Genomic DNA, 21,466 nt, shown 5'->3' on the forward strand with positions numbered 1-21,466 from the left:
CCATGAAATTGCCCCTTAGTGTCCAGGTTAGAGGGATTAGTGGGTATAATATATAGGGATATGGGGGTAGGGCGTGGGTGGGATTGTGTTCGGTGCAGACTCGATGGGCCGAAGGGCCTCTTTCTGCACGGTAGGATTCTACGATTCATGTATTTGTCAAGATGTCCCTTAAAAGTCACTACCATATCTGTTTCCACTACCTCCCCCGGCATAGAGTTCCCGGCACCCACTACCTTGTGTAAAAAATCTGCCTCGTACATTTCCTTTAAAACTTGCACCTGAAACTTGTGCCCCCTAGTAATTGACTCTTCCACCCTGGGAAAAAGCTTCTGACTATCCACTCTGTCCATGCCTCTCCTAATCTTGTAGACTTGTATCAACCTTCAACCTCCGTCATTCCAGTGAGAACAAACCAAGTTTCTCCAACCTCTTTTCATAGCTAATGCCCTCCATTCCAGGCAACACCCTGGTAAATTTTTTCTGTACCGTCTCCAAAGCCTCCACATCGTTCTGGTAATATGACGATCAGAATTGAACACTATATTTCAAGTGCGACCTAACTTAGCTTCTAGAAAGTTGCAACGTGATTTGCCAATTTTTAAACTCAGTGCCTCAGCCGATGAAGGCAAGCATGCCGTATGCCTTCTTGACTACCTTCGCCACCTGCATGGCCACTTTCAGTGACCAGTGTACCTGTACACCCCAGATCCCTTTGCCTATCAATACTCTTAAGGGTTTTGCCAGTTATTGTATATTTCCTAACTGTATTAAACCTTCCAAAATGCATTACCTCACATTTGTCCGGATTAAGCTCCATCTGCCATCTTTCTGCCCAATCTCCAACTGATCTATATCCTGCTGTATCCTCTGATGGTCTTCATCGCAATCCGCAAATCCACCAACCTTTGTGTCGTCCGCAAACTTACTAATCAAACCAGTTTCATTTTTCTCCAAGTCATTTATATATATTGTAAACAGCAAAGGTCCCAGCACTGATCCCTGAGTAACAGGGATCCTTTCTTTCAAATCTCTCCATGGCCATCTCCCTTCTCCCTTCTCCCAGGTGTTGTCCAGCCCTCCAACTCTTCAAGATAGGACTACTGAGTTACTTCTGCACTGAGCAGGCACAGAGCAAATGGGCTGAATGACCTTCTGTGTTGTAACCTTTTGTGATTCAGTAAGGCTTATTTTACTATTTTGAATCTAAGTTCCATTCAGAACGCAACCTTCCACTGCTACCCTCTGCCTTCTTTGAGTGGGTAAGAAGTCTCACAACACCAGGTTAAAGTCCAACAGGTTTATTTGGTAGCAAACACTACTAGCTTTCGGGACTCTGCTCTTTTGTTAGGTGAGTGGGGAGTTCGGATCACAAACAAGGCATATAAAGGCACACACTCAGTTTACAGAATACTGATTAGAATGCGAGTCATTACAGCTAATCAAGTCTTAAAGGTGCAGACAATGTGAGTGGAGATAGCATTAAATATAGGTTAAAGAGATGTGTATTGTCTCCAGATAGGACAGTAAGTGAGTTGTTACAAGCCCAGGCAAGTCATGGGGCTTACAAATAATATGACATGAACCCAAGATCCTGGTTAAGACCGTCCTCGTGTGTGCGGAATTTGGCCACCAGCCTCCACCCAGCGACTCTGCACTGTCGAGTGTCTTGTAGGATCGCAAGAAAACCATCAGCGGACTAGAGCTGACCCTAGCAAATGCAGGCTTTTACCGTACTGATTGGTAGCCAGAAAGCTGTAAGCCTTCATAAAATAGTGACCAGAATTCTCTGGTCTCGTACTGCTGCCAGTGGGAACAGAGAATTTGGCACTCAGTTAGTTTCCTTATTTAAGGAAAGATGTATTTTCACTTGAGACAGTACAGAAGAGGTTTACTAGGGTATGGAGGAACAACGATATGAGGGATGATTAAACAAGTTGGGTTAGTACTCCTTGGAGTTCAGATGAATGAAAGGTAATAGGATTGAAACGTATAAGATTCTTAGGGGATTAGACAGGGTAAATGTTGGGAAGATGCTTCCACTCTTTGGGAGAATGTAGGACCAGAGGGCATAGCAGTAAAACAAGGGGCTGCTCATTTAAGACAGATTTCAGGAAGAATTCCTTCTTTTCAAGTGTGGTGAATCTTTGGAATTCTTTACCCCAAGAAGTTGTGAAGGCTGAGTCCTTGAACATTTCCAAGGCTGAGATCGATAGGTTTTTAATCAGTCGGGGAATTAAGCGTTTTGGAGCTAAGGTAGGAAAGCGGACTTAGTGAATGTTAGAACAGCCAAGATCTTATTAAATTGAAGGGTGGGCTCAAATGGCTGAATGTCATGGCGTTAATATCCAGAGTTTGTGTAGTACCATGTTTCCAAGTGGAGCCAACATCTCTATCCTCAGCTGATGTCTCGTTCACCTTCAAACCTGCTGTACATAGCTTCAATGGTGCAAACAAAAGTCAAGAGCACCATTCTTGTCTACTAAGGCACTGATCTCATTCAACAACTCATTTCCTGTACATATAGTATGACGATCTTTTGTCTCCAGATGGATTGAGGTTTCTGCTGCTTTGCTGATTGTAACTCTGAGGCAAGGCTGGAATTCCAAATCTGCTGCTTTCCAATTGCTTCCTTTGGAAAGGGTGGAATTGCTTTGATTCCTTATTGGGTGAAAAGCCCTGGGATGGAGGCAGAGGTGGGGAGTGCCTTTGCCAGTAGCTGTGTTAACCATAGCCAGAATCAAGCCACTACTCCCAAAGGGTGAGGCATTCCAACCTCCAGCTGGTTGAGATCGTCTAGAAGGATCCACGCCAGCAAAATAGCCTGGAACCCAGACCACCATCCACCCCGACTCACCTCACCCCCAAATTTCTTCCCCCCAACCTTCATCCTGACCGCACGCATCCCATTTTGTGCACCACCACCCAACACACCCTCCATCTGCCCAGACCCATCATGCGATCATTCCCCATCCCTTCTTTCACCCCCCTGGACACAACCACCCCAAATCCCTTCACCCACTTCCTGACACCCCCCCACCACCAACACACCTCCCCTCACTCCCCAAAAAATCTCTCACCCCTCTCCCACCCCATGACACGTCATCCCTCTCCACAACATTCCTCAACGAGCCCCTTTACTCTGACACCCTCATCCCCTTTCCTCTTGACAATAACTCACCACCATCCCCTGTTTCTACCGCACCAGCCCCTCCACCCTGCCCCCGCCACTGCATCTCTCCTACTCCCTGACCCATCTCAGAATCTCAGGTTTTGTAAATTGCTCAGGAAGTTCTAGGTATCTTGGAAAAGGTCGGGGAGAGGTCAAGGTAATAATGATGGAGAATTCCAGATAGTATGGGCCATGTGATACATACACCAGCCTGACTGCCCACCTGCAAGGGCATTTACTGATCCCTCTGGCATGGGTGGGTGATGGAGGGCAGTGAAAGGCACATTCAGTTCACAAGCACTGTGACCTCCACCCAAAGAAATTTCAGAGTGTTCCCTTTTCCCTCCCGGCCTGTCCACCACACCTTCTGCCACCTTCTATTGGTGTATTTCGCAGTTCCATTGAAAATAGAAGTACAGATTAATCCAGGTACTGCATTATTCCTGTCCAATGGATCACTGTACCTGATGTACTTCTGAAAGCCAAGCTCCTCAGGGACTGATAATGGCAGGATGACCAAGAGGCAGACAGCAGACAAGCCCAGCTGGTGGTCTGTGTACCATGGTCGTTGGGATTGAACACCCTCTGACGTGGTTTCATTGTTAGCCATCGAGTCACACACTGAAACAAAACACACAGTGTTAGTTGAGAGCGTCTCCCACACAGACAGTGACCCGAGCCGGGAATCGAACCCAGGACCCTGGAGCTGTGAAGCAGCAGTGCTAGCCACTATGTTAGATACAAAATCTCTTTTTTCAAATTAAAGATTTAAAGAACTTGAAGAAAGGGTGCCTCCATCTTGAATTGTCCTCTCCCTTACTCAGATGACATGGCAGTCCATTCAGTTTATTGCCCTTAATTGGACAGGGAATCTGGCTGCCAAGCCAATTATGGAGGGAAATCCTGTGAAAATCCCAGTGAGCAACTGCTTGGGTTCAAGCCTTGACTCCTGCCTGCAGAGGGAATTTATTTTCTCTTGTGGATGATACCTTTGTAAAGATAAGAATTTTCAAATTAAAGCCAGCTGTATAGAGGGTAGAATAGGAAGTACAATTTCACATAAAGAGTGAAAATTTGATACTCTTCCTCTAAAAGGCTAAGGTTGCTGGGAGATGTTTGGAGCTGTCAAGACAAAGATTTGTAGAATTTTGTAGATTTTAAGCGTAATAAAGAGAGGTAAAGAAAGTAAAATAAATCAGCTATGATTTCACTGAGCGTCAGAACAGGCTTGAGGGGCTGAATGGCCTCCTCTGTGTTTCTTATGCCTGCAGCAGATATTTTACAATGGACCACTGGGGGGAAATGGATGGTTCTTAGATTAAAGGTGAAAAGATTGAATTCACAGCCACTAAGGAAAAAGTTGAGCAATTAACTGAGGGTGGTATCATAATAGAGAAAATGAAAAACTAGTGCCAGTTCCCAGCTCTTACTTACATTTACTGAGTTGATCTTCGACAACAACCAGAAATGCGATCGAGATCATGAAAACATTGAAGATAAAGCAGATTTCACAGAGTCTCCCAATGGCAGGTCCACAGATCTCCTTCACTACTCCCTGGTAAGTTGACTGGTTGCTGACTGAAGAACAGTAACCAAGGATCACCAGGCCACTGATGAGGAAGATGAGAGAAACCTGAAAGGTACAGGTCTGGAGTTATTAACTCGTCAATAAAACCTAATGCAACTTCAGAATCATGAGATCCCGTGACTCACCAAGAAATCATTGCTGCAAAATATAAAGCTGCATTGTATTTTCTGATAAAGAGGATGTTAGTGCTGAGGTTTGAAGCTTTCCTTCATTGTACAACCCAGCAAAGACCTTCTACCTTAGAGTTGTGTGTTTTCCTATTTCCTATTCCAACCATCTTGGGCAGCACAGTAGCACAGTGGTTAACACTGTTGCTTCACAGCTCCAGGGTCCTGGATTCGATTCCCAGCTCAGGTCACTATCTGTGTGGAGTTTGCACGTTCCCCTTGTGTCTGCGTGGGTTTCCTCTGGGTACTCTGGTTTCCTCCCACAATCCAAAGATGTGTGGGTTAGGTTGATCGGCCATGCTAAAAAAAATTGCCCCTTAGTGTCCAGGGATGTGTAGGTTAGAGGGATTAGTGGGTATAATATGTAGGGATATAGGGGTAGGGCCTGGGTGGGATTGTGTTTAGTGCAGACTCGATGGGCCAAAGGGACTCTTTCTGCACTGTAGGGTTCTACGGTCTATCATCTCTGACTGAAATTGTTGCAAATGTTTTTGTACAGCATCTTGCATGATCTCAGGATATCCCAAAGTGTTTTGTAACCATTAAGGTGCTTATTAAATGTAGTCACTGTTGTATTGTAGGAATATGGCAAGCTTCCACAAATGGCAATAGGATACACCTATAGTTATACACCAATGACTGAGTGGCCAAATTCCCCTCCAACTTGATTATCAAATTTGTTGATGACACCACTGTAGTAGTTGGATCTCAAACAATGATGAGATGGAATACAGGAAGGATTAGAGAATCTGGTGAACTGGTGCAATGATAACAACCTCTCTCTCAATGGTAATAAAATGAAGGAGATAGTCAGTGACTTCAGGAAGTGTAATGGAATGCCCCTGTCCACATCAATGAGGATGAAATGGAAATGGTTCGGCACAGCCAAGAAGGGTCAAAAGGTCTGTTTCTGTGCTGTAATGTTCTATGGCTCTATGGTTGAGAACTTCAAGTTTCTAGGTGTTCAATCACCAACAACCTGCCCTGGCCCTCCATGCCAACGTCATAGTTAAGAAAGCCTACCAATGCCTCTTCTTTCTTAGGAAGCTAAGGAAATTTGGCATGTCTGCTACAAATCTCATCAACTTTTACAGATGCACTATAGAAAGTATTCTTTCTGATTATATCACAGCTTGGAATGGCTCCTGCTCTGTCCAAGGCCGCAAAAAATTACAAAGGGTCGTGAACAAAGGGTCATCCATCACACAAACCAGCCTCCTATCCATTGACACCATCCAGGCTTCCCACTGTCTTGGAAAAGCAGCCAGCATAATCAAGAGCCCTACCCAGCCCAGACATTCTCCCTTCCATCTTCTTCCACCTGGAAAATGATACAAAAGTCTGAGGTCACGTACCCCAGCTGATTCAAGAACAGCTTCATCACTCACCTGATCAAGGAGCAGTGCTCTGAAAGCTCGTGATATCAAATAAATCTGTTGAATTTTAACCTGCTGTTGTGAGACTTCTTACTGTGCCCACCCCAGTCCAAAGCCAGCATCTCCACATCATTGCCAAGTACAGTCGTGGACCAATCCAATAGAAGAATATTGTCACCAATGCCTTCTAAAGGCATGGCACCTGAAGGAGGAGGAGTGAATTCAGCCTGGCCTGTGAAGATAAAGATCAATCAAAAAGTGATGCTATATTGTATTTAGCAGATGATGGGAGCTGATATTGCACAGAGCATTTGTGACTCAGGAGGAACAAGAGAAAGTTCAAAGGAAATTATAGATTCAACAAGGCTGAAGGAGGTAAGAATTGAATTTTATATAACCATGGGAATTTTTTAAAAAATGGTTTATTACATTTACCAATTGCACTATACATAGCTCTGAGCACCTCGATGGAGTTAAGGAACATATTGATGAGAATGAAAATGCTGAGAAGATGAGGCTGCGAGGCATTGTGAGAACTTGGCCTGACTGTGGTAAAGATATGGTGAGAAGGGGGGAATGGAGATGTGAGAAATGATGAGATGGGGTGAGGAATGCAGTGTGAATTTGGATAGATATGAAGACTATTTTGAAACGTTTGCCCGGTGTGAAATGGTTGGGAAACCAGTGGTAGAAAATCTCCTGGACTGGAAAACCAATATTTAGGGTTTGAACAGGTGTAGCTCCAGAAATAGTGGACGAATTGGTTTTGACCTTCCATAATTCCTCCAATTTCAGACCAATACCAAAGATTGGGAGGCAGAGAAACTGTTTAAATATAGGAGAGAGAAAATGAGGAATTATAAATCTCTTCAAAAATTTTTTGAATGATATTTGAATGATTCAAATCAAATAAAATCAAATCACTTACCCTAATATAAGTATTTATTAGGGTCATGATAACAGGGCACTTAAATAAAAACTGAAAATGCTGTAAAATCTCAGCAGGATGGTCAATTCTGTGGAGAGAAAGTTCATGTTTTTAGTCTGTGTGGCTCTTCTTCAGAGTTAAAGAGAGGTAGACATGTGCTGGCTATTACACTGTTGAGAATACTTTGGGCGTTAGGATAGATTAAGTGGCAAAGATGTCATGAACACAAGACAAAAGAAGTGGTAATGATAGTATTAAAGACTAAAGCAGGCGATAATAGTTCATAAAGGTAAAGTTAAAATTTTATTTATTAGTCACAAGTAAGGCCTACATTAACACTGCAATGAAGTTACTGTGAAATTTCTCTAGTTGCCACAGTCTGGCGCCTCTTTGGGACAATGCACCAAACCAGCATGGCTTTCTGAATGTGGGAGGAAACTAGAGCACCCAGAGGAAACCCATGTAACACAAAGAGACCATGCACACTCTACACAGACAGTGACACAAGCTAGGAATTGAACCCAGGTCCCTAGCACTGTGAAGAAGCAGCGTTAACCATTGTGCTACCATGCTGCCCCAACTGAAATGCAGAATGCAGAATGTGTTGGCAGACAAAAGAGCTCAGTGTTGTCTGAAAACAAAGCAAAAGACCAAGATGCAGATTGACAGTTTGGGGGATGGGGCAGGGGGAAGTGATGTGATGCTGCAGAATACCTAAATTGGAGAAATGGAGAACAGAGTTCATGGTGTGAAGTTGTTGCACTCAGTGTTAGGTTCAGAAGGCTAATCTGAAAATGAGGTCCTGTTCCTCCTGCTTGCATTGGGCTTCACTGGAATATTGTCACAGGCTGAGGACAGAAGTATGAGTATGAAAGCAAAGTAGTGAGTTGAAATGGTGAGCAACTGGAAAGCCAAGGCCATACTTGCTACTGAGCAAAGTTGTTCCGCAAGCCATCACTGTGTTTAGTCTCTCCACTACACTTGGACAGTGTGAAAGGTGTTAAAGGAGCAGGAGTTAAACCTGCTATAATTGCATGGGAGGGTGCTGTGAGAAAGAGAGGAGGGATTGGGGGTGAAAGGGGAGTGGATCAGGGTATCACAGATGGAAAGGTTCCTGCGGAATGCTGTCTGTGGAGATGATGTGTGTCATCTTGTTGGAGTTGACAGAAATGGCAGCGGTTGATCCTTTGAATGTGGAGGTCAGAGGTGGATAGTGAGAAAAAGGGAACCCTGATCAGAGGGAGGGGAAGGAGTGAGGGCAGAAATTCAGCAAATGAGTTGGACACAGTTGAGTACCTTGTCCATCACAGCTGGGGAGAAACCTCGGCTCAGGAAAGAGGAAGGCATGACAGAAAGTTTACTTCATCAGAAGAGATGCGTTGGAGACAGAAGATATGAAGAATAGGATAGAATCCTTATTGGAAAAAGGATGAGTCAACATAGATTTATAAAAGGGAAATCATGTTTGACAAAGCTTGACAAAGTGTTTTTGAGGACATGATGAGTAGAATGGGTAAATAGGAACCAATGGATGTCATGTATTTCTGTTTTCACAAAACATTTGATCGTTGCACAAGAGGCTATTACACAACATGAGGATCCACACTTACATAATGCAATATGGATTGAAGATTTGTTAGTAGACAAAAAACAGAGAATATGAATAAATGAGGCATTCAGGTCATAATAATTGTTACACATAAAGGATCTGTACTGGGCCCCAGCTATTTATAATTCATTTCAATGACTTAGATGAGAGGATTGAGTATAATGTCAGTGTGATTAGGATATACTTGTATATGATTTACAGTAAGTTAACACAGAGGTACTGCAAGCAGTTGTGAAGGAAAAAAAAAGCTGTATTGTTTTTGTTACAAAGTGATTGTTGCAGTATAAAAGTGAAGAAGTTTTCTTACAATTATGCAGGGCATTGGTGAGGCCACAGCAAGAGGAAGAACATACTTTCCCTCCAGAGAATTTGCTGAATTGGTTTCTGGGATGAGGGCACTGTCCCATGCCTTTCTGTCCTCAACCTGCTGCAGTATTCCAATGAAGCTCAACACAAGCTCAAGGAACACCATCATGTTTTTGACTCGACACTCCATATCCTTTGGAACTCAGCATTGTGTTTAGCAACTTTACATTTTAACTCTGCCTCCATCCTGTTTATATTTGTTGCTGTTTTTTCCTCCTTACATTCTTTCTTTCTTTCCTTTGCATTCAGGGGGCTGCTATCCAGCCAATCACATCTCATCAATGCTTTGGTCATTGCTGAAAAACCTTTTGCCATTTAATCACCCCTGCTCTGCACCTTATTACTGACCTTGTGTTTTGTTCTTCCCCTTAGCCTTCTCCTTTTCATTTGTCCAAAACCTATCATGTTCTATTCTTCCATCATTAAAGGATTATTGACCTGAAGTTTTAACTATGTCTCTCCACAGACGCCACCCACCTCTTGAATATTTCCAGCATCTTCTATCTTTATTCCCCAGTTCTGCCCTTATGGTGGAAGGAAGGCCACTGATGAAGCAGCTAAAGATGGTTGGGCCTAGGACACTACCCTAGTGATGTCCTGGAGCTGAGATGATTGACCTCCAACCAACAAAATCATCTAACTCTGTGCTACATTTGACTCCAAACAGTAAAGAACTTGCCTTGATTTCCTGACTGACCCCAGTTTTGCTGGGGGTCCTGATACCACATTCTGGGCAAAAACTGTCTTGGTGTTAAGGGCAGTCACTCTCACTTCACCTCTTGAATCAAACTCTTTTGCCCATGTTTGAATTAAGACTATAAAAAGATTTTGAATTGAGAAGCAGAACCAAAACTGAGCATCAGTGAGCTGGTTATCATGGAGTAGGTGTCGTTTGATAGGATTGTCAACAACATCACTCATCACTTTGTTGATGATTGAGAGTAGACTGATGAAATGGTAGTTGGCTGGATTAGATTTGACCTGTCTATTATGGACAGGACATACCTGGGCAATTTACTGTTTTCTCGGTAGGTTTAAGTGGTGTAGCTGGATTGGAACAGCTTGGCCAGAGCTTTGGTTATTCAGTAAGCACAGATGTTAACATTACAGTGAAGCTATTGTCAAAATCCATTGCTTGAGAAAGCTAATTAGGGAATAGCCAGAATCCAGGGATGTCAATAGAAAGTTAATAGGAGTAGGTAGTTTGTGGGTATTGATGCTTTGATGGGCACGAGGCTTCGATGGGGAGTGTAGGAGGGCACGCCAGGAATAGCACAGGCATACATAAAAATGAAGTGTCAACCTGATGAAGCAACAAAACAGGACTATTTTTGTGTCAAACAGCAAGTGATGACAGAGCTAAGCGATTCCACAAACAACGGATCAGATCTAAGCTCTGCAGTCTGTTACATCCAGTCATGAATTCTGGTGGACAATTAACAAATCACTGGAGGGGAAGCCTCCACAAATATTGATTGCGCTGGATGAAATATACACCTTTATGAATAACCTTGAGACAAAACATCCTGAGGCCTTGTTCATCATGGCCAGGGACTTCAATCAGGCCAAGCTCAAGAGCATATTACCAAGTTACCACCAACACATCTCCTGTTCCATCCCCAACCGGAAACCATGGATGGACAGAGATATCCACTGCTTGCTGAAATCCAGGTCTCAGGCGTTCAAGTCAGGCAACGTTGACCTATACAAGAAAGCCAGATAGGATCTAAGAAGGTCCTTCAACGATGCCAAAAGACAGTACCAGACCGAGCTAGAGTCTCAGGCTAGCCACATCAAACCCGTCGGCTATGGCAAGGTCTGCAAGATATAAGAGACTACAAGATGAAGGCATATAAAATCGTTGGCTCCAATGCAGCCCTCCCTAATGAGTTCACTGCATTCTATGCCCGATTTGAGCAAGAGGTCAGCGAGAGCATGCCCTCCACCCTGTAGCCAGACGGGCCATCTAAAATCACTCTGGGACAATTGGGCAAGAACTAAAATGACAGGCTGCAGTTTAAAAGACAGAGACAAACAGGTTGCAACCCAGATAAATGAATACACAGGATATGGGTCATCTCCAGGACAAAAGAGACTTTCTGGTCAAACTGGGTTGTTTACCAGACTTAGACATGCTGTAACCCCTTATTTGGGAGGGAGCTGTGTATTCTATGTGTCCCCAGCACCTACAGACATGGCCACTGGGGACACAGAGATCAGTGTGGCAGCACTTGTTTGGGCTTTATTGATCAGGGTGATCAAGTCCTGATTGTTTGGCTGGCAATGGCCAAAAGGGGCGCAAAACCCAACCGGGTATAAAGGACGTTGCACAACCAAGAATCTCTCTCTCTCTCTGACCCCACGAGCAAGCTACAACAATGGTGACTGTCGCCAGCGCTGACCAGCATGAGGAGGGCCACCATATTCGGGAAGGAAGGAAGACCAGAGCCAGAGTGCCAGAACAGACCAAAGGGCCAAACTATGTACAGGACAACCAAGACCAACGCACAGATAAAGGCCAATATCTGCTTGGGTACTTGCCAGTCACACAAGATCTTGTATTGGACTTGAATTCTAGTATTTTCTGTAAGATAACTTATTGTTGGTTGGGTGGGTGATTATTGACTGTGTATTTTAAATAAACATTGGCTGTACTAACAAGACTTGCAGTTATTTGTCCACTGTATAAGGGTTAAAACAGACTGTGCGCAGCCACAACAACCCTGTTTAAACCTGGATCTGGAGTCAACACTGCAGATGTCAGAACAGCCTTCACAAGGGTCAACCCACAGAAAGCGACTCGCCTGGTTGGGGTACCCGGGTGAGCACTCAGATTCTGCGCGGATCAGTTGGCAGGGGTATTCACAGACCTTTCTTTGCAACAATCTGAAGTCTCTATCTGCTTCAAGAAGATGACCACCATCCCAGTACCGAAAAAATGCCAAGCAGTGTATCTTAATGATTATCAACTAGTGGCTCTGACATCCATCATAATGAAGTGTTTCAAAAGGCTAGTCATGGAATGAATTAATTTCGGCCTCCTGGAATACCTGGATCCACTACAGTTTGCCTACCACCATAACAGGTCCACAGCAGACGCCATCTCGCACCCTGCACTCAACCCTGGAACACCTAGATAACTAGGACACCGATGTCAGACTCCTATTTATTGACTACTGTTCTGCCTTCAACACTATTATTCCCACAAAACTCACCTCCAAACTCCATAGGCTGGGCCTCGGCACCTCCCTCTGCGACTGGATCCTGAACTTCCAAACTCTCAGACCACAATCATTAAGCAACAACATCTCCTCCACAATTACCCTCAACACCAGAGCTTTGCAAGGCTGTGTTCTCAGCCTGTACAATACTCCTTGTACACCTATGACTGTGGCCAAATTCCCTTCAAATTTGATTTTCAAGTTTGACGACGACACCACTGTAGTGGGTCGGATCTCAAACAATGATGAGGCAGAGTACAAGAATGAAATAGTGAATCTGGTGAACTGGTGCGGCAACAATAATCTCTCAGTCAATGTCAACAAAACAAAGGAAATTGTCGTCGACTTCAGGAAGTGTAAAGGAAAATATGCCCCTGCCTACATCATTGGGGATGCAGTAGAAAGGATTGAGAGCTTCAGGTTTTTAGGCGTCCAGATCACCAACAACCTGTCCTGGTCCTCCCACGCTGAACTATAGTTAAGAAAACCCACCAACGCCTCTACTTTCTCAGAAGACTAGGAAATGTCAGCCACAACTCTCACCAACCTTTACAGATGCACCATAGAAAGCATTCTTTCTGGCTGGATCACAGCTTGGTAAGAATTCTGCTCTGCCCAAGACCACAAGGAACTAGAAAAGGTCGTGAATATAGCCCAATCCATCACACAAACCAGCCTCCCATCCATTCACTCTGTCTACACTTCCCACTGCCTCAGCATAACAGCAGCATAATTAAGGATCCCAAGCATCTTCGGCACTCTCTCTTCCACCTTCTTCCATTGGGAAAAAAGATACAAAAGTCTGTAGTCATGTACCAACCGACTCAAGAACAGCTCCTTCCCTGCTGCTGTCAGTGTTGAATGGACTTAACTTGCATTAAGTTGATCTTTCTCTATGCCCTTGCTATGACTGTAACAGTACATTCTGCACTCTTTTGTTTCCTTCTCTATGAACGGTATGTTTTGTCTGTATAGCGTGCAAGAGACAATGCTTTTTATTGTATGTTAGTACATGTGACAATAATAAATCAAATCAAATCAACCTCCTGCACTGCCAGGGATAACTCCTATACTCCAGGGAAAACTTCCGCACACCCAGGGATAATTCCCCAACTCCTAGGGATAAGGCCCCACTCCTGGGGATAACTCCCCCATTCTTGGTGATACCTCCCTTAATCCCGGGGACAACTGCTGCACTCCTAGAGATAACTCCAGCACTCCCAGGGATAATTCCAGCACTCCCGGGGATAACTCCAGCACTTCCGGGGATAGTGCTCATGCTCCCAGAGGTAATCCCCGACTCCCAGGGATAACTGCTGCACTCCCAGGGATAACTACTATACTCATAACGATAACCTTCAAATTCCCAGTGATAACTCCCATATTCCCAGGGATAACACTACCAGGAGGCCAGGCTAAACATGTGGGGAGTAGGGCTCAGATGGGATTGGTGCAGACTCCCAACAATAACTCCCACACTCCCAATAATAACTCATGCACTCCCAATGATAATTCCTGCGCTCCCAGGAGTAACTCCCATACTTTCAGGGTTAATTATTGCAATCCTGGGGACAACTCATGCACTCCCACTGATAACTTCGATGCCCCCAGACATTACCCCCATATTCCCAATGATAACTCCTATGCACCTGGAGCTAACTCCTGCATTTCCGGATATAATTTCTGTACTTATGGGGGTAACTCCCACACTCATGGGGGTAACTGCCACATTCCCAAGGATGATTCCTGCATTCCAGGGATAATTCCCACTCTTCCAAAGATAACTCCCATGCTCCTGGGGATATTTCCCACAACCTCTGACACTCCCAGGGATAACTCCCGCACTCCTGGGGATAACTCCCATATGTTCACATACAAAGAGCAAAGACAAAGAACAAAATCAGCCCGGGAAACAGGCCCTTCAGCCCAACGAGCCCGCGCCGCCATCTCAACACCACCAGTCCCCCTCTCCACCCACGACCCCTGTCTAATGTTTTATGGCCATCCATATTGAGGGAAACTGATTTAGGGACAATTTATTCCTGCCAATCAGCCTACCAGCACATCTTTGGGATGTGGGAGGAAACCGGAGCACCCGGAGAAAACCCACGCAAGCACGGGGGGAATGCGCAAACTCCCACAGACACCGGCCCAAACCCATGTGTCTGCACAGCAATCAGTGATAGTCACTGAGCTGTCGCCTTGCCCAGTATCTTGTCCAGTTTAGGCACACACTAACGACATGAAGCACTAGGCCAATCCTGAACAACCAAGAGCAGCCCCAGTACGACCCATCGCGTGTATGCCCCTCGTTGGACACGAGGTGGACCAACTTAAAACCTGTGAATGAAAAGAGAAAAAACATTATTATCATACTGTACCAATTTACATTACCAGGGACGCCCCAATGCTAATGACCCTTATTTAAAACAATCTCCTATATCCACCCATCTCCAACTCAGTCATGTGCCTGTCTAAGTTACTCTTAAATGACTCCAGTGTGTTTGCCTCCACCACCTTACTTAGCAGAGCATTCCATACCCCCACTACCCTCTGTGTGAAAAACCTCCCTCTAATATCTGTGATGTACCTCTCCCCCCTCACCTTAAGTCCATGGCCCCTTTTCCTACATGTCTCTATCATAGGAAATAGCTTACCTCTGTTTACTCTATCTATACCCTTCATAATCTTATATACCTCTATTAGATCCCCCCCTCAGTCGGCGTCTTTCAAGGGAAAAGAGCCCCAATTTCTTCAATCTTTCCTCATACCCCAATCCTTCCATACCAGGCAACATCCTGGTAAACCTCCTCTGCACTCTCTCCAGAGTCTCCACGTCCTTCCGGTAGTAAGGTGACCAGAACTGGACGCAGTACTCCAAATGCAGCCTAACCAACGTTCTGTACAACTGCAACATTAGACTCCAGCTCTTATATTCTATACCCCTTCCTATAAAGGCTAACATACCATAGGCTTTCTTCACCACACTCTCTACTTGCACTGCCACCTTCAAAGACTTATGCACTTGCACCCCATGACCACTTGGTCTGCGGATAGTAACCATGGAAACATTTTGGCAGTGGGATGGACATAGTTTTTGGTTACATTTGAAGAGCTTTGGTGATTGGTGCCAGTTTTCATAAGAGGTAAACATCATGGGCCTGATTTTACCAAAAATTCAGACGAGAAATTGCAGTAAATTCAGGTGTAAGGCCTGTAATGCGATCTGCACCCGATCCTGAGCAGATTGTGCCCTTACCAACACCTGATTTGGGCACGGATCTGGTCCGTGCCCCAATCGGGCAGTCCAACGATTTAAATGTATTAGCATGCACTTAAATCGACTTAATGAACCGCGCACCCAACTGTATCACCAAATCCCATTTTATCGTCTTCCGATCCGTTTCAGATCCACGCTGTCACTGTTAGCGCGAGTGGGTGAAACAACCACTACGGACTCAGGGTGAAGTTCAATAACGGCACAGCTTTATTTTCTTTACGTCGACGGAGAAGCACAGTCAGGACATACAATTGGACTGTGCCGAAAGCGCTCAGCCCGTCCCTCGCAGCAGGGTATTGTTATACCTGAACTTCAGTGCAGTATGCGATTCAAATGCTAATATTTTATTTACAGTATTCGACCTTAGCCATCCTGTCTCGATGTTTCCAAGCGTTGAGGAAATTGTTTTAGGTGTGTGTTAATTGTTTTGTCTGATTGGTTATTTAATAGTCTAGAATCTCCAAGATTTGAACCATAGGTGTGTCATTGATCTCAAAAGAGGTTTTGAGGGGCCAGGAATGTTTCTTCAGCTATGCTAATTTTAGGTGTCTCCATGAGTTGTTTGACTGTTTTAAAGGTGCTGATTTTGATGGGGTGGAGATTTAGTTCCTGTTGGTGCCATCCTGTCCAGCTTCCCTTATGTGCTAGCCCTCATTTGCATTCTAAAAGCATGCTCTTGCCTACTGATTGATGTCTGTTACTTTGTGATTTTTAGTGGAGAGGCTCTGAATGTAACTTTAGTCTGATTCCATTTTGTGTGCCCAGTTTCATAAAATTTGTTGTCCGATAACAGTTACCAACCTGCAGAGTAAAAATCTGAAGCGGATTCCTATGCTGGAGGGGAACTTCTGAAGCCCATCCTTGCAGACCCCCCCGCTAACCACCCCAGCAAACCTGCTCCCCGCCGGCACCCCCACTACGACCTGAACCCTCTGGGAGGCAGACCCCCGCCCCCCGCGATATGAACCCCCTGTGAGGCAGGCCCCCCTCAGCAGAGCACCCCCCCTCACCTCCCCCCCCCCGCTGTGATCCACCCCGCCTGGGAGGCATCCCCCCCCCCCGAGATCAAACTAGCCCCCCGGAGGCAGCCCTACCAACCACCCCCCCCCCCACCTCCCCCCAACAGAGGCAGTTCCCTCCACCCTCCCCATGGCGATCAGAACTATCCCCCCCCCCAAGTCAGACGCCTTGCACCCCCCCACCACCCCAAAGGCAGATGCAGCCCCCCCCACCTCGGCAGAACACATCCCCAGCCTATGGAATGCTGCTATCCCTCCACCATCCTTCTGTCCTGCACTCTTTGATGTGGAGATGTTGGCGTTGGACTGGGATGAACACAGTAAGAAGTCTCACAACACTGGGTTAAAGTCCTGTTGGAGTCTAACCTGGTGTTGTGAGACTTCTACCTGCACTCGTTGGACATCCTGCAGCACCTTCCTGGCCCTCCACTGGCGTCTGCTGGAGGAGGGGGGCCGGGCTCAGATGGCTCTCTGGTTCATGGGGGGAGGGGGTAGTGGAGATTCTCCCAAGTTCATCCTACCCCTATCCTCCACCAGAGATCCATTGGAGCCTGCGCCCCCGCACCCCCCCTCCCCCCTCCTCCAGCAGATGCCAGTGGAGGGCCAGGAAGGTGCTGCAGGATGTCCAACGAGTGCAGGTAGAAGTCTCACAACACCAGGTTAGACTCCAACAGGACTTTAACCCAGTGTTGTGAGACTTCTTACTGTGTTCACCCCAGTCCAATGCCAGCATCTCCACATCAAAGAGTGCAGGTCAGAAGGATGGTGGAGGGACAGCAGCAATCCAAGTAGGTTGGGGGTGTGCTCTGCCGAAGTTGGAGGGGGGGCCTGCCTCCCGGGGTGGGGGCAGGGGGGGTCTGATTGCAGGGATGGGTGGGGGGCAGGGGGAAGTACCTGCCTCCCGGGAATTCTGACCAGGAGTGGGGTCTGATCGCAGGGAGGGGGGGGGCTTGCCAGGGGGTCCTGCCTCCCAGGGGGGTCCAATCGCAGCTTATCCTATCCTCATTTACCACCCCACCCCCGCTTCCCCAGCTCTCTCTGTTTTGTCTTTCACGCCTGGGCGCGCTGTTTTAGTTTTGTCTGCATACGCAGTTCAGAGCCCCGCTTGTTCTGGCAGTTCTAAGCCCCGCCCCACAGCATGGAGCCAGCAGAAAGCGCATGGAGACGCTGGAACGGGGATTGCGAGCTCGGATCCATTTTACATCCGGATCCGGCACTTCGCCTCCAATTGGCAAAATCTGGCCCCATAACACTGAGAACATGACAATGTGCTGACACTAGGGGCCAGTGATGCACCACGTTTGAAACCTGAAGTTCCTGTTCAGACATCAGTGAGGCTCACTAACTGGCTGGAGAATTCATGCAGGAGGAAAAACTTTTGATCACCGGATATTGGGAGCAGTCTGAGGCAGGTTGGCCTGTGCAAAATGTGTCATTTGCATCTAGATGATGCTGAGATAAATATCCTCATGAAGAGAGTGGGGAAGGTTGGAATTTAGTTGGCTGGGCAAGGGACATTATGATTCTGTAGCAGGGAGGGAAGAGTAACAAACAGAACAGAATAAAAGATAGTGTGTAGGAAGTACAAAAATAAATGGAGAAAAACTGCAAAGCAGTCAGACTGTTGGTAAACTGGGGTGTTAGAACATAAGATCTTAAGAAATAGGAGCAGGAGTAGGCCATCTGGCCCTTCAAGCCTGCCCCGCCATTCAGTAAGATCATGGCTGATCTGTCGCTGCTCAGTTCCACATTCCCGCCCTGTCCCCATTACCCTTAATCCCCTCGCTTATCAAAAACCCATCAACCCGCGTCTTAAAAATATTTAGCGAGGCAGCCTCCACCATCTCAACGGGCAGAGAATTCCAGAGATTCACCACCCTTTGAGTGAAGAAATTCCTCCTCAACTCTGTTCTAAACCGCCCCCCCTTTATCTTGAGGCTGTGCCCCCTAGTCCTACTGTCCTTTCTGAGCGGGAAGAGTCTCTCCACCTCTATCCTATCCATCCCATTCAACATCTTATATGTCTCAATGAGATCTCCCCTCATTCTTCGAAACTCTAACGAGTACAAGCCTAGTTTATTCAACCTCTCCTCATAGCTTAAGACGTGTTTAGTGCAAGGTTACAGTTAAGCATTTCCACATGGATTATGGTACGTTGTCTAAGTGGAGATCTGACTCTAAATAAGAATGGGGACCAAACAACCCAGGTTACAATATATTCAGGAGGGATGGGAATGGAGAAAAGAAAGTGAATGTGAGGTTGTGAGGACTTGGTGAACACCACAGCTGGATTGGAAGCAAAGACTGGTTATGGAAACAGTGAACAAACAAGGCAGAGATTATTCATAATGAATTGTATTCCCGGTCCTTGTGCATGAGTCGCAAAAACCCAGCTTACAGGTGCAGCAGGTGGTCAGGAAGGCGAATGGGATGCTGGCCTTCATAGCGAGGGGGATTGAATATAAAAGTAGGGAGGTCTTGCTGCAGCTGTATAGGGCATTGGTGAGGCCGCAGCTGGAGTACTGTGTGCAGTTTTGGGCGCCGTACTTACGCAAGGATATTTTGGCCTTGGAGGGAGTGCAGAGGAGGTTTACTAGGCTGATACCGGAGTTGAGGGGGTTGAGCTATGAGGAGAGGCTGAATAAACTAGGCTTGTACTCGTTAGAGTTTAGAAGAATGAGGGGAGATCTCATTGAGACGTATAAGATGATGAATGGGATGGATAGGATAGAGGTGGAGAGACTCTTCCCGCTCAGAAAGGATAGTAGGACTAGGGGGCACAGCCTCAAGATAAAGGGGAGGCGGTTTAGAACGGAGTTGAGGAGGAACTTCTTCACTCAAAGGGTGGTGAATCTCTGGAATTCTCTGCCCGTTGAAGTGGTGGAGGCTACCTCGCTAAATATTTTTAAGACGCGGGTTGATGGGTTTTTGATAAGAGAGGGGATTAAGGGTTATGGGGAGAGGGCGGGAATGTGGAACTGAGCCACGACAGATCAGCCATGATCTTATTGAATGGCGGGGCAGGCTCGAAGGGCTAGATGGCCTACTTCTGCTCCTATTTCTTATGTTCTTATGTTCTTATGTTCAAGCAGGAAAGAGAGAGCATCCAAATCTAGAGTGCACTGGATGATAAAGGAAGAAAGATGTTCAAAGGAATAAATGGGTTATTAAAGAACAGTAATTATTGATTTGTTAGAGGCACATCATGCCTGACTAACCTGATCACGTTATTTCAAAAAACAACAAGGACAGCTGATGAAGCGAGTGTAGTAGATGTTGTATATCATGGGGAGGCAATGGTGTGGTGGACAAGTAAACCAGAGAACCAGGGTAATGTCTGGTATGGAGGGTCTTTGCTATGAGGAGAGATTGGGTTAACTGGGGTTGTTCTCCCTGGAAAGATGGAGGATGAGGGGCGACCTAATAGAGGTGTATAAAATTATGAAAGGCATAGATAGGGTGAACAGTGGGAAGATTTTTCCCAGGTTGGAGGTGACAAACACAAGGGGTCATAAGTTCAAGGTGAGGGGAGGCAAGGTTCAACACAGATGTCAGGGGGACGTATTTTACACAGAGGGTGGTGGGGGCCTGGAATGCACTGCCAAGCAAGGTGGTTGAGGCAGACATGCTGGGATCATTTAAGGTTTATCTAGATAGTCACATGAACAAATGAATGGTCTAGTTGGGCGCATGAGCGGCGCAGGCTTGGGGGGCCGAAGGTCCTGTTCTTGTGCTGTATTGTTCTAATCAATAATCCCAACTGTCCCATACACTTTACTAACTGTCTAATCAATAATCCCAACTGTCCCATACACTTTACCAACTGTCTAATCAATAATCCCCACTGTCCCATACACTTTACTGACTGTTTAATCAATAGTCCTAACTGTCCCATACACTTTACTAACTGTCTAATCAATAATCCCAACTGTCCCATATACTTTACTGGCTAATCAATAATCCCAACTGTCCCATACACTTTACTAACTGTCTAATCAATAATCCCAACTGTCCCATCCACTTTACTGTCTAATCAATAATCCCAACTGTCCCGTACACTTTACTAACTGTCTAATCAATAATCCCAACTGTCCCATATACTTTACTAACTGTCTAATCAATAATCCCAACTGTCCCATATACTTTACTAACTGTCTAATCAATAACCCTAACTGTCCCATACACTTTATTAACTGTTTAATCAATAATCCCAACTGTCCCATACACTTTACTAACTGTCTAATCAACAATCCCAACTGTCCCATACACTTTACTAACTGTCTAATCAACAATCCCAACTGTCCCATACACTTTACTAACTGTCTAATCAATAATCCCAACTGTCCCATTTACTTTACTAACTGTCTAATCAATAATCCCAACTGTCCCATACACTTCACTGTCTAATCAATAATCCCAACTGTCCCATACACTTCACTGTCTAATCAATAATCCCAACTGTCCCATACACTTTACTAACTGTCAAATCAATAATCCCAACTGTCCCATACACTTTACTAACTGTCTAATCAATAATCCTAACTGTCCCATACACTTTACTAACTGTCTAATCAATAATCCCAACTGTCCCATACACTTTACTAACTGTCTAATCAACAATCCCAACTGTCCCAAAGGCTTTACTAACTGTCAAATCAATAATCCCAACTGTCCCATACACTTTACCAACTGTCTAATCAATAATTCCAACCGTCCTGTACACTTTACTGTCTAAACAATAAT

The 21,466-nt window shown here is 45.5% G+C and overlaps 1 protein-coding gene across 1 annotated transcript in view; it reads right to left on the bottom strand.

Moving 5' to 3' along the window:
• Positions 1-21,466, bottom strand: part of slc38a8a (solute carrier family 38 member 8a) — a 69,004-nt gene that overhangs the window by 38,464 nt on the left and 9,074 nt on the right. Inside the window, exons 2-3 of the mRNA XM_080188151.1 lie at positions 4,604-4,802; positions 3,634-3,790 (exon numbers count right to left, since the gene is read on the bottom strand). Coding sequence (XP_080044277.1) covers positions 3,634-3,790; positions 4,604-4,802 — 356 coding nt within the window. The remainder of the gene's footprint in view (positions 1-3,633; positions 3,791-4,603; positions 4,803-21,466) is intronic.

Source organism: Carcharhinus amblyrhynchos, chromosome 4 (assembly GCF_965287045.1).
Source record: "Carcharhinus amblyrhynchos chromosome 4, sCarAmb.v2.hapA, whole genome shotgun sequence".
NCBI classification, from domain to species: Eukaryota; Metazoa; Chordata; class Chondrichthyes; order Carcharhiniformes; family Carcharhinidae; genus Carcharhinus; species Carcharhinus amblyrhynchos.